The sequence below is a fragment of the Rosa rugosa genome, chromosome 2 (assembly GCF_958449725.1).
Source record: "Rosa rugosa chromosome 2, drRosRugo1.1, whole genome shotgun sequence".
NCBI lineage: Eukaryota > Viridiplantae > Streptophyta > Magnoliopsida > Rosales > Rosaceae > Rosa > Rosa rugosa.
In genome coordinates, this window is record NC_084821.1 from 12,518,850 (window position 1) to 12,532,631 (window position 13,782).

The following is a 13,782-nucleotide window of genomic DNA, read 5'->3' on the forward strand; positions in this document are numbered from 1 at the left end:
TAACACTAATCTCAAAACCTTCCTAGACATCACACTTACTTTGGATGAACCTAGTTTGAAGAAAGACTAAACCATTGGCATTTACTATGAAAAATAATATGGCAATTGCCTACATCTCTTGGAAAATAAAAAGACTTAATCAAAATGGCCAGTCTCTTGGCCTTTGAAGTCTTCAACCCTTAGAGCGATAAGTCTTGTATGCGTTTGCAACATTCTGGGGTGCTTTACATGCTTTGGCCCAATGTCCGGACGCTCCACACTGAAGACAAGCATCATTATGGTCAAGCTCCCTTGATCGAGGCGCTTTAGGGACGCGTTGGGGACGGCTATTATCCTTGGTGGCGCCACCACTATAGCCAGAGGCTCTGCCTCTCCCTCTCTTCACACAGTTCCGTGCACGCCTATCTTAGCGGTTTCCTTCCTCTTTAGGGCAAGAATATGGATCAGAACGTCTAGAATTGTCCCTTTCCTTAGGGTTTCACTTCTTGCACCCTCCCTTAGGGGCGCGACTATAGTTAGACTCCAGAATAGTTAGACTTCACAAGTATGTTTTCATGATTTTCAGCTACGTTCATGGCTCCAATAAGCTCATGAAACCTTGTGATGCGTCCAGCATTGACATCAATCCGATAATTTTTTGCAATCATCAATGCAGAGACAGGGAAGGTAGAGAGAGTCTTCTTGATCAACATCATATCAGTGATATTATTTCCACTGAATTCTATCAAAGACTTGATACGAAGGGCTTCCGAGTTGTAGTCAAGTACAGACTTGAAATCACAGAAGCGGAGACTATGCCATCTCACTTCTAAATCAGGAAGCAGAGAGTTAGAACGTTGCCAAATCGCTGCTCGAGTTCTACTCATAGCTTTCTGGGGTCCTTTTCATTAACGTACTCATTCTGGAGCGCGTCATTCATGTGCCTTGTCATGAGAATGATGGCTTTGGCTTGGTTTGCCTCAAAAGTAGCTCTATTCGCTTCTATAGCGACAACTTGTTAAGGAGTAAGCACCTTCTGACTTGGCTCTTGGATCGTATCCAGGATCCCTTCAGCCTTAAGATGCTAGCGCACATCACGGACCCATTTATGGTATCCTGCGCCTGTTGTCTCCAGTGGAGCAAAGTTCAACTTGTTCAGGTTACTCATCCTGAAAAACAACAAGAAATTAAGATTAGTTTTGGAGTGAAAAATGGCTACCACGAAAACATATAAAATTTCTGAGCGTAGTCGCCTCCAAGAAATTCAATTCCAAGAGGTATTGGATTAGATCGAAACAATGATGTGTTTGTGATCGATCATAACTTCTCAACAAACTCTAAGTTTGGAGAACTCTACAAGCTCCAAGCTTGGAGTAAGCACGAACCTCCACAGTTTGACTTTTAGTCTCCCCTATGAAGAAGAAAGGGGGGGGGTAGAAGAAGGGAGGTTGCAAGTCCCCGAGGAAAAGAAGAGAAAAAAAATAAAAACTTCAAAAATGGGAACTTTTAGTAAAAATTATCTCGAAATAGGTCGCCAGAAAATTTGGCCAGCAAAAGTCTCCAGAAAATCACCTGTGGCCGGAGCGAGGCTAAACGTGGCAGGGGCTATGCTGGGCATGCGAGGATGCTGCGCTAGCGAGGGTAATCTGGTCGACAGATTGGCCTAGGACTGCGCAAGGTTGTGCTGAAGCTGTTAGCGTGCGTGCGAGGCTTACGCGAGGTCTGTCGGCAGGGGTGCACGGGGCTCTTAACAGGTCTTGGCAAGGGTGTGCGCGGGGCTGTCAGCAGGTCTTGGCAGCTAGCGAGGCTAGCTTGCAGGGCTGTGAGCGAGGGCTGTGCGCAGGGGTCAGCGTTGAGGCAGAATATGTTGATAGATGTTGGCAGATGTCGACAGGCGCGCGCAGGTGAGGGGAGCAAAGGGCGCGCTTGCAGGCTGGCGAGGCTAACTGAGCGGTTCAGGTTCAGAAACTTCCGACGGTCGGTTTAGGGCGATTCCGGCCGGTTCTAGGCTCTTGGGATTAGGGGCTTTGATGTGTACGGCAGTGGTTGCTAGGGTTTGAAGGCTACGAAATTAGGGTTTCAGGGTTAAGGCTTCATGCTGATAACGTGTTCTAGGGAATCGATATTTGAGAGAGAATTTGATGTGCTTTCATTGATAATAGGAGCCTCTTTATATAGAGGATTACAAGCATAGAATCAGAGTCGTATATAGAAACATAATCATATAATGATTGGATATCTATTAAGATTCTCCGAGATTATCTCTAAGCATAAACCCTATTACAACTAGAGCAAGTAACCTAGAGTTTGGGTCAGACACATATTCTGGATTTACTTAAACATGCATTTATTTCTTATTTTATTTTTGTGTGTTCTTATATACAGGGCCCTTCTAGTGAGGGATTCCTTTTTTTAGTCTTTTATAGGGATAGGCATTAGACCAACTTTTCGATCATATTTTCACATCTTAACCGTTCAGTTTTTAGGTCCTAATGTATAGATCACTTATGCAAATTTTCAGCCAATTTGATGATCGTTAAGGCATCTAAAACTGCAATTGACCATTATAAGCACGAACAGTTCCGGTTCGACAGATTCGGTCCGTTCGTGTAAATTGCAGTTTTGGATACCTTAACGATCACCAATTTGGCTGAAAATTTGCAGAAGTAATCTATACATTAGGACCTAAAAACTGAACAGTTAAGATGTGAAAATATGATCTAAAAGTTGGTCTAATGCCTATCCCTATAAAAGACCAAAAAAAGGGATCCCTTAGTGGAAGCCCTATATATATATATATATATATATATATATATATATATATATATATATATATATATATATTGGCATAGTTGATCAAATACACCCTAAATTTGACAATAATTGTCATTTTACACCCCCAACTTTCAATTGCGAACATTAACCCCCTGAATTTGTCTGAAACTACCAATTTGCACCCCTCCATCAAATTCAACGTCTTCCATCGAAATATGACAGGTGATATGGTCAATTTATATTTATTTCTTTGAATGATAAAAATAAATGAAAAAAAAATCTTTAGAGGAAGATTCATGCCATTCCATCTATTTATTTATTTTGTACAATTCCATCTATATTTACTCATTCACTTCATGACAAAGTGGTGTTAGCTCAGTGGTTAGAGCACCCACTACCTACGATCGAGGTCATGGGTTCGAGTCACCATGGTGGTAGGAGTGAAATCCTTTGATCCTCTTTAAAATAAATAAATAAATAAATAAAAACAAAAAACTCATTCACTCATGATATTTTTTTTTTTGTTTTGCAAAGTTATACTTATGCCTACATTATATTATTTCAATAAGAAAAATTCAGTGGAGAAATAAAAATTTAGCTTGGTTTATCTTTGCTTTGCCATCCAAGGTAAGTGTCACGCCCCAATTTTTAATCACAAATAATAATACAATTAAATCAAACAAAAATACTTCGGGCATGATGATTCAGACACGAGACATCAACACTAAATACCTGTAAAAATTTTCCTTTAGACAAAGACAACCAATGATGTCCCGAACCCACAATTCGAATACAGACTTGTTCTTTACAGTCACATATTACATTATACAAAGTTTACAAATTAAACAGAAACATCAATTCAATAAGTAAACCCATGCGCTATACTCATTACACAGCGAAAGACAAACAAGTGCATAACACAATCAGGTTGTTAAACCTACCACTGCAACAGCAAGGAAGTTCTACTGCTTCAACCACGCTCACTCTAACCTGCAGGATAAACCCCTACACCATTAAATAGTACACCGGGTTGCAACAACAAAACCGATAAGCTTTTGAAAGCTCGTGTGAGTAAACTTAAACAACCAAGACAGAGAAACAAGCTTAAGTCATCTCAACCTAAACAATTGATAAGGATATGTCACAGCATCAATTATCAATTTCTCATCATTCAATAGCATGCATCAGCAAGTCCACTCATGACTAAGGGTCGATTGTCGGTGAGCTGTGACCTGTTGGTAAGTTATAATTCTAACATTGTAAAGGTTATGGGTTCGGTTCTCACTGACATATGTAAGGGTGGGGTGGGGTGGGCTAAGGTTATTTTTTATTTTTTTAAAGTCCACTCATGACTACAAGCTATAGGCTCATAACAAAACCACTTTAAGTAATGTTTGAAATTATTTTAACACTCCATGGCGAATTACAAAATCACGCAATCCAAAATCATAGTAATCCTTGCATATCGTTTAGTTCAGGAGACTACATTGAAATCACTCACAAGCAACTCACGCTAAAAACATGAAACCACCATTTCAACTTAAGGAATCAACTCACACAAATAGTGAGAAATCCACCCACTCAACTCAAGGAAAACAACTCACACATTGATTCCTTTTCAAATCTCAAGATCTTTTCTTTAATGGAAATACACATGTCACTCCGTGACAAAATCATATTAATTGAAATCTCAATTCAAATATAAAATTCAAAGTCCCTTATGGATAATAAAATAAAGAATACTTTCGAGACCCATTTTTAAAACACGTACTCATGAGTCTCAAGTAACCTCGACCGTTACCCCCAGGAGATATCCTAGCAGACAGACTAGAGCTCTAACTTATCGTAACCAATCACCCGGCCAAAGACTTGGTTCTCGATATACATGCCTTAGTCACCATTTGTAATAGTCACCATCTATGACAACTGGTCTTCAGACTAAAACATTTAAGCTACTCACACAAGACCCAAAATATTACATAAATGTAATAAAAGATTTCCAAATCTTAATCGCTATCTGTGACAAAGACCAAAACGTTAAGCGAGTCGCACAAGACCCAAAATGTTACATAAATCTAATAAAAAATTTCCCAATCTTAATCCCCATATGTGACAAAGACCAAAACGTTAAGCGAGTCGCAAAAGACCCAAAATATTACACCAATCTCAATGCTTTTCAAAATAATAGAAATCATCATTTCCACAATATATTGTTTCCTGAAAAGTCACATCTCAAACATTAATAATATGAACACAATCATGCATATTGCTTTCATCACACATCAAATCCACAATGATACATATATTTCACGTAAAGACAGACAGACACACACACACACACGTAGTCATTCACTCAAGAATGCCACTAATACCAACTATAGTCACAGTTAAATAAATAACTCCTAGCCGATATGGTAACTTTGTTCGTAAATGAACATTGTGAGATTTACTTACCTCAAAACTCCTGCTGCGTCTTCACACGACCCAAAGAGTACAGAAACATACTCCGTTCAAGCACCTATGGAAACAAGGTCTCAACTTAGTACCCAACGAATAACGAAAGCATTTAAAGTTCAAAACAAGCGAACTATAACCCGAAGACTACGTCAATCGTGACGAAGCCTCATCTGAGACTACCCGAAGTCTCTTTGGAACACTCATAGGGTTGATGTGTCAAAACAAAAAGAAATCGAAACTACAAAAACCCTAGCATGATCAAACAACCGCTAAATGCTACAATCATATATCAAAATGCTCGTATCAACGAGTAGATGATAACATAGTAACAAACAGTCCCAAAGGTGGCTGGACGCGCGGCCACAAGCGGCTGTGCGTAGGCCCCACCCGCTGCAGTATCAACCTTAGAACGAGGTCAATCCAACCGTCCAGAATGTAGAGTACACCAAGATAAGCTACTTTCATTCCTGGAGCTAAGGCCAATCTGGCCTAGATAGGCCATGATCACCACCGAAAGCCCAAAGCTTCAAATAAAAAATCGGAGCTCCACCTGTTGAATCGAGTTACAAGGCTGATATGTGGTTGAAAGCAGGAGGAGAAAAGCTTCACAACGCGGGTAATTTTGAGCTAAACCACCGCCGGAGTAAAGTCGGATCGCCGCCGCCCTAGTTTCAGGCCTCGATCCTCCGTGTATGAGAAAAGGAGTCCGATGGGGAGAACGACGAGGTGGCGGCGAAGCGTTCTGGTTCGGTGGCGTCACCAGAGGACTTCGGACGGTGGCAGAAAAGGCGGGTTGGGACAGCAAGTCTGGGTCGGGTCGGCCGGATTTTGAGAGAGAATGAGGTTTGATATTTTTGGAAAGTTTCTCAAAATTGAAATTAAGAAAAACTAATTCCGGAGTTTACTATTTATAGTCAATTTCCAAAAATTAAAAGTTTTTCCGCTGACCTTAACTTCTCCATACAATCTTTGATTTTCGCGTGTCGAAAGCACATGTCCACGAACTCGTATCACCGCGCTCTACGACTTTCATGAAGGAAGTTTTCGGAGAAACTCAACGAATAAAAAGTCAATCCTTGACCCCTCAAAATAAAACGTTTCGAGGAATTATTGATCCGAAACAATTCCACTCCACCCCCAAACCATGTAATCGTACTGACAACCAACTTAATAATTTTCAAAAATCGTCAGAAATTAATAACTAATTTTCGGGGTATTATAGTATGTCCTCAATTTCTCAAGCCTTGGTAAGATAAGTTTATCACTTGCATCCAAAACTACAGCATTGATTTTATTTCTCCACTTAATTTTTCTTTTGTTGAAATAATATAATGTAGGTATAATTCAGCAAAAAAAAAAAAAACAAACAAACAGAAAACAAAAAGAAGAAGAAGAAGAAGAAGTCATGAAGTGAATGAGTAAATAAGTAGATGAAATTATACAAATAAATAAATAAGTAGATGGAAGGGCATGGATCTCCCTCTAGAGATTTTTTTTTTCATTTATTTTTATTATTCAAAGTAATAAATATAAAATGACCATATTACTCCTTATATTTGGATGGAAAACATTGAATTTGACGGAGGGGTGCAAATTGGCAGTTTTCGCCATGTTTAGGGGGTTAATTTTCGCAATTACAAGTTCGAGGTATAAATTGACAATTATTAATTGCGAAGTTTCGGGTGTTTTTTTTTTTTTGGATTGAAATTCACACTCCTTAATTTGTAATTCACACTCTCTCTTTCCTTCTTTGGTGAAAATTCTCATAAAAAGACAAATTATAAGTTGCTAAGGATAAAATTTAAGTTCCTAAAAAAGGAAAGAGGGAGTGTGGATTGTAAAATGGGGATTGTGAATTTCACTCTTTTATTTTTTAAATAAACAACTCATATACAACTAGTCTATTATGAGTCGAATTCACAACCTCTTACTTATAAAGGGGATACTTATGCCACTTGACCAAATGGTATTGGGCAAGTTTAGGGTGTATTTTAACAATTATGCTTTTTTTCTTCCTTTTTTATTTATTTAAAGAGGAGAGGCATACATGATAGTTCGATGAAACATGAGAAATAGGGAGTATGCATTAAGTAATTAGGGGGGTATATATAAAATTTCTTCTCATTTGTCGCGCAAAAAAAAAAGAAAAGATAATTACATATAAGTGCATCTTTGAATGTTTTTTTAGCCATAAGGCCACCAACTAGTTTTTTCCCTCATAAGGCTACTTGATTAAAAAATGTGTTATATTTTGGATATTAAAAACCAATATATTTACATAAATGCCACTAGAGTACAAAATCAACAATCATTCTCTTTCTCCTCTCCGGCGATGGACCTCCGGCGAACTCTGGCCGACCTCCGGCCAACTTCAGGCGGGTCTCCGGCATACCTCCGGCCAACTTCCGGAGAACTCCGGCGACCACAAAAGCTACTGTCACTAACACCAAAAGCTACTGTGGCTAGCAACAAAAGCTACTCTGATGAGATTCCCGGTCACCTCCAGCGAGGTCACAAAAGCTATTATCACTAGCAACAAAAGCTACTGTCACTAGCAACAAAAGCTACTCTGGTGAGATTTCCGGCAACCTCCGGCGAGATAACAAAAGCTACTCCTTACCAAAAAACCTATGCTCCCCAAAACAAAAAGCTACTATCCCCACCAACAAAAGATACTGTCACCAATACCAAAAGCTACTCTCATCAGTCATCAGCAACAAATGCTACTCTCACCAACACCAAAAGTTATTGTCACCAACACCAACGAGGTACTCTCACTAACACTAGAGAGCTACTAACATAGGTACAGAAAGCTACGATCACTATGATGGAAAACCACTATAATAGTTACAGAGAGCTACTGATTTGAAAAAAAAAAAAAGCTATTGACATTAGCTTGAAAATATACTAACATAGACACATAAAGCTACTATCACGATATTGAAATACCACTAGAACAATTACACGAAGCTGCTAACTTGAAATAATGAAAATGAAAATTGAAGCTATTGACATCATGTTCAAAAAAAATACTAACATAGACATAGAAAGATACTATCACTATGTTGAAAAGCCGCTATAACAGTTATAGAGAGTTACTAACTGCAACAAATAACATACAAGAAATGGTTCATTATTCATCAATCAAAATACATCACAACACCATCAGAAAACAGAATTCAACCACAAAAACAAAAATACAAACTAGACTACAACACCATCAGAAACATAGATACCATAAGATCAAAATTGAACAATGAGGCAGAAAATTAAGATCCAATTTCATTACCATAACTCAAAACAATACAAAAGCTACTCAGAAATCAAAACAATTGTAAAATTCATAGTAATTGCCCAAATCAAACCAAAGCTATCAAACTGAATGAAAAAAACAATACAGGAGTTTCTGCCATTTCCAAAAACAGTAGCAATACATGATTCAAAACACAAATCTATAAGAAAATCAAGAACTTAGCACAACAAACCATAGAACGATCAATTCCAGTGAGCTATATTCCGGCGACGTTGTCCTCGTGCGTGGATACGATGAGAATCTACTCCGGCTTGTCTCCGTTCGGTTCGGCTTCGACTGAGAAAGGTGATGGAGATGGAATCGACAACAGAATCGGCGATGGCGTTGAGGAAGGGTGTTGCCGGAGCCAAGGCTGAGATCCATCGTGCATCAGAGATCCATTTCGTGCGTCCGAGATCTAGTAGCGAAACGGCGAGTCTGTCGGGGATTCAGTTCCAGTCGCCGACGTGATGGTGGAGAGGAGTGTTTCGCCGAAGAGAGAGAGAGAGAGAGAGGAGAGAATCGAAGATCTGGTTCCAGTCCGTGTCGTGCATCAGAGATCCAGATCGTGCGTCGGAGATCCAGTTGCGAAACGGCGTCGTACGTCGTGTGTCGGAGATTCAGTTCCGGCGATCTCGTGAGGTTTGCAACGACATCGATTTGGTTTGTGAGGGATAGTCGCGCCATGCCTCCAGGTCGTCGCCGACATCCTCTGAGGTCTGCAACAACATCTTGATTTGAGAGAGAGAGAGAGAGATGAGAGATGAGAATTGAAAACATATCAGTTCTATCGAAAAAGAGAGAGAGAGAAGGTTGAGAGCAAATAGGTATAGCATAAAAAGAAGCTGATGTTTTTGTGGTCTAAAGTGGCCTTATGTGTACAAAAAGATTTAGGTGGCTTTATCACTAATTAAAATTTTAAAATGACACTTATATGTAATTTTCTAAAAAAAAAAAAAAAGTAAGTCTTTCTTATTTCATTGCATATTCCAAGTAACTTGCTGCAGGAACATATATGAGTACGAGTACTTGGTTGGTTAAATAATACGCATAGTGCAATGGTAATTATCACAAATGAGTTGACGATGATCGATCTTCCTCCAATGGGATCCTCTTATATTGAAACAAGAGCTACCCAGCTTATTTAAGCATATATATGCTGGTACAAAATACAATACATGCAGGCACGCGTTTTCACGGCCGAACATATAGTAGAATTTGGAAGTGCATACTTAATTCATAGATATGGAAAAGGCCGGGGCCTGATTTTATTGGTTTGATTATACGTAGAGTTATGCAGTCGGATAGAGGGGATTGATAGCAAGGCCGCACATACCCTCTGGGGCATTAATGTTTCTAAGAATTCTCATATACCCACTTTCACCCCAACTCTGCCCCCATGAGTTCTTTATTAACCAATAGGGGGTTCCATCTTCAATCGTTCCGTAGCCAATGACCGTGACGGCGTGGTCGAGCTCCGTTCCACAATAGCCGGAGAACACCCCACTGCCGTACATCTGAAAATCTTGTCCATAAGCAGAAATGGTAACCGATACTGGTTGCATGGCCACAGCCTTCTGTAGATCGTTTTCACTTCTGGAAAGGACGCGTTCATAGCCAGTGATCTGTGCCGCATGCTCACTTTCCTTGTTAGTATCGCACGTTCCCATGTCTGTTGCCTGGTAAGGGTAAGTTTCTTCACGAGCGAGTCCTCCGTTTTGTACTACGTAGGAATAGGCGTATTCTAAGGAACCACCCTTGCACCCATGGTTCTGATGATTGCAGTCCACAAGTTGCTGCTCGGAGAGTGAGATCAATTGGCCGGTTTTGATTTTGGTTAGCCCTTCCACAGTTGCTGCTACTGCAAATGCCCAGCAAGCACCTACATGTATATATACAAAAGTTAGTAACAAGGGATAATATATCATCGATCAAGGAGGTTTGACGTATGCATGGCTTCATATATATGCATGGTGTGATTCACTTACCGCATTGACTTTGATACTTTATGGGGGTGACAGCTTGTTGTTCCCTCCAGTCCACGGTAGTTGGAATATCAGTAGCAGCCAAGCTTTGGTAGCTAAAATTGGATGACGTTGAACTTAAGCCGGGGGGGGTTCTGTATCCGGTATGATGTCTCCGGAATTCTTCGTTGGTCATATCCGCAAAGCTGTTGATGTTCAACTTGTAAGTCTTATTCCCTTCATTGTTGAACTTCTCCACGTATTCGACATTCTTCCTGAAGATGCCGAAACGCCTTTCCTTCTCTGCCGCATTGGGGTAAACGCGTCCATGCTTTGCCATCCAATGCTCATGTTTTTCGGCAATGGAAGATTCGTACAATGCATCGGATGTGGCTTGAGAAGCCAAATTCCCTAAGATGATGAATATGGCACTGATCACATGGTTTCTTTTGAAATCCATTGTTCACAAAGCAGTACTGAATTACTGTAACAATGGTTTCAAATTTTAGCTGTGTAGAGGCAAGCATACTATCTTGGGATTTATATAGGGGATAACCATCTGTCTAGCTATGTGTAATTTTGACGAATGTAATTCTAGATTGATAATTGGGAACGAGGTTTCCGCCCTACCGTCCAAAGTTGATATCTTTTTTCTTAGTCCAACTTCTGCGTGAAAACTCAAGCGAAAAAAACTTCCGTGTGAAAACTAGTACCAATGACTTCAAATTGATGGCGTCTTGGCATTGATTTGCGCAAAATATTCCGACGACCCTACAGGCTACACGTCTTCCACCAATGAAGTAGTCCTTACTTCATCACCTTTTTTACGTGGAATTGTTGCTTGTTCATCAAATTTCAACATCCATAATTAACTATAAGATTCTTGATGCGATTTTGAGTTTTCGTGGTGGTGCAAGACGTTTTTGAGTTAGACGTCGCTGCTAGCTGTCAAAGTCCCCAAGGTAATGAATATGGCAATAAACACAAGGTTAATGCGTTGAAGAGCCATTGTTCACAATTTTAGTACCGGACTACCGGAGGCCGGGTTACGTACGTACCTTTGTAACAATGGCTTGTTTTATGAAGTGATTGGCAAGCAAGCTGTGAAGAAGAGAGTATTATAGTTTATATATGAGAAACCTAGCCTGTACAATTGGCAAGAATAAATAAACAAGTTGATGTTTTCGTTTCTTATGTGGAAAATTGGCACAAATTTCTGTATACTTCTAAACATACAAGTGATGTCTTTTCAATAAGTACAAATTAAAGTCCAAATTTCTGTGTTCAACTTCTAAAGACTTGGAAGTTGATGTACTCCTGCTAATCAAGACTAGGCGTCCAGGACGTGACTATCTATAATTCTATATATTGCCTGTAATTCGGTTTAGTGACGCCTCTTGGTGCTTCTGGAGAATGTGAGCTCCATATTTTGTTATTGCGCTTTTAGCGTTAGGAAGATATATATATATATATATATATATATATATATATATATATATATATATATATATATATATAGGATTTTGCTCAGGAACGGAGGTCCGTTCCTTAACTAAGGAACGGATTTCCATATTTTGACCATTTTTTTATCATATATTTACATCTTAACCGTTCAGTTTTTAGGTCCTAATGTATAGATCACTTCTGCAAAATTTCAGTCAATTTGATGATCGCTAACGTATCCAAAACTTCAATTTACACGAACGAACCGAATCTCTCCAACATGAACCGTTCGTGTTTATAATGGTAAATTGCAGTTTTAGATGCCTTAACGATCATCAATTTAGCTGAAATTTTGCAGAAATGATCTATACATTAGGACCTAAAAAATGAACGGTTAAGATGTGAATATGTGGCGAAAAGTGGTCAAAATATAGAAATCCATTCCTTAGCTAAGGAACAGACGTCCGTTCCTGAGACTGACTCTGTGTGTGTGTGTGTGTGTGTGTGTGTTTGGCTCGACCAAGTTTGGCTAGCAAATAGTCTTTTTTACAAATGTGTGCTGCATGCCAGCACCGTGGGGTGTGATTGTCGGAGCGTCCTTTAACCTGACTTCTTCTTCAAACGTTGCGGATGAGGAGAGCACTAACCTCGTTACAGGGTTCTTTCTTCTGCCTTATGGATAAGGACTTTTTTTGTGATGTTCTGAATCACCGAATCGATACTCAACATTGTAGGTTGAGCAGAGCAATCACCGGGAAGTAAGAGAAAGCACAAGGTTTGCTAAAGTATAATCTTTAGCTTCGCTAGGTTGCTGGGGCGTTACCCTAGCTTCGTTGGTTTCAACAAGATTGAAGGCCGGTTGCTCCAGAGAGACTTTGGGTAATCTGAGAGATTAGTTGATTGAGACGTTGTCGTTGTTTACCCTTGAAACCTGGTATATATACCTAGGGTTTCGGTAGTTCCTTGCCATAGAAGGATTATTGAATGAATATTCCTAATTGGTTTCTGCCACTTAAATCCTATAAGAGCTCATTTTTCTCATGGACTCTGGAATGGGCGAAGCTGTAACCCAAAACCATAGCAGACTTATTTTCGGGCCTCAGGTATCGGCCCGCTATGCTCAATCCTCTGAAGGATATTGCCAAAAATACTTTTGGGCTCAAACAATATATATATATATATATATATATATATATATATATATATATATATATATATATATATATATATATATAGTCTATGGCTCCTCTTAGTGTTGTAATCCTACTTGTAACACTTCCATTCCATGCAAGGATTCAAATTTCAATTTCAGTACTTCAAATTTAAGGAAATTTGGGAGAAACTTTTGATTTCGGTGAAAATTTCGGTTAAAAAAAAATCATATTAATTGTATTTATAAAATTATATTTTTGAATGAAACTTTCACATAGACTAAAATATCTTATAATAAACCTATTTACAATGTAACATCTCTAAAGTTGTATATCCATAATAGAATTATGATATTTAATATGGATGAATAATTAAGTGGTAAGTTGCTAAACTAAAATTATCATCTATGCGACTATATGCAATTATAAATGCATTGTATGAATGTATTTAATTTTTTTTTGATGGCTACAAACCCCATGGGAGGCTTGGCCATCACGTCTTTTTCACTAATAATTATAAAATTATTTAAGGACATCTAATTTATGTGTCTGACCCAAACTCTAGTGACTTGTCTAAGTTGTAATAGGGTTGGCTTAGGGAGGAAATGAGGGGTGGAAGCTTGAGGAAGAAACGGTGGTGATGGTGATGCTGATGCTGTTCGTGGCAAGCTAGAACTAAAAGATTTGTGTGGCCGTAACATTGGAATTTGGTACACAACTA

The 13,782-nt window shown here is 39.0% G+C and overlaps 1 protein-coding gene across 1 annotated transcript; it reads right to left on the reverse strand.

The window, feature by feature from the left end:
- Positions 1 to 9,555: 9,555 nt before the first annotated feature.
- On the reverse strand, positions 9,556 to 10,995 carry LOC133733451 (zingipain-2-like). The gene is made up of 2 exons (XM_062161069.1): positions 10,492 to 10,995; positions 9,556 to 10,385 (listed from the first exon to the last, which is right to left on the reverse strand). Exons 1-2 carry the CDS (start codon positions 10,925 to 10,927, stop codon positions 9,796 to 9,798), a joined length of 1,026 nt encoding a protein of 341 aa, XP_062017053.1. The 5' UTR covers positions 10,928 to 10,995; the 3' UTR covers positions 9,556 to 9,795.
- Between the last annotated feature and the right edge of the window lie 2,787 nt (positions 10,996 to 13,782).

What these genes read in the sequence shown, in the direction of transcription:
- LOC133733451 (XM_062161069.1), bottom strand. Translation starts at nt 10,927, where the DNA reads ATGGATTTCAAAAGAAACCATGTGATCAGTGCCATATTCATCATCTTA. An exon ending in AAAGTATCAAAGTCAATGCG is followed by an intron (nt 10,386 to 10,491) that starts GTAAGTGAATCA and finishes ATATACATGTAG; the next exon opens with GTGCTTGCTGGGCATTTGCA.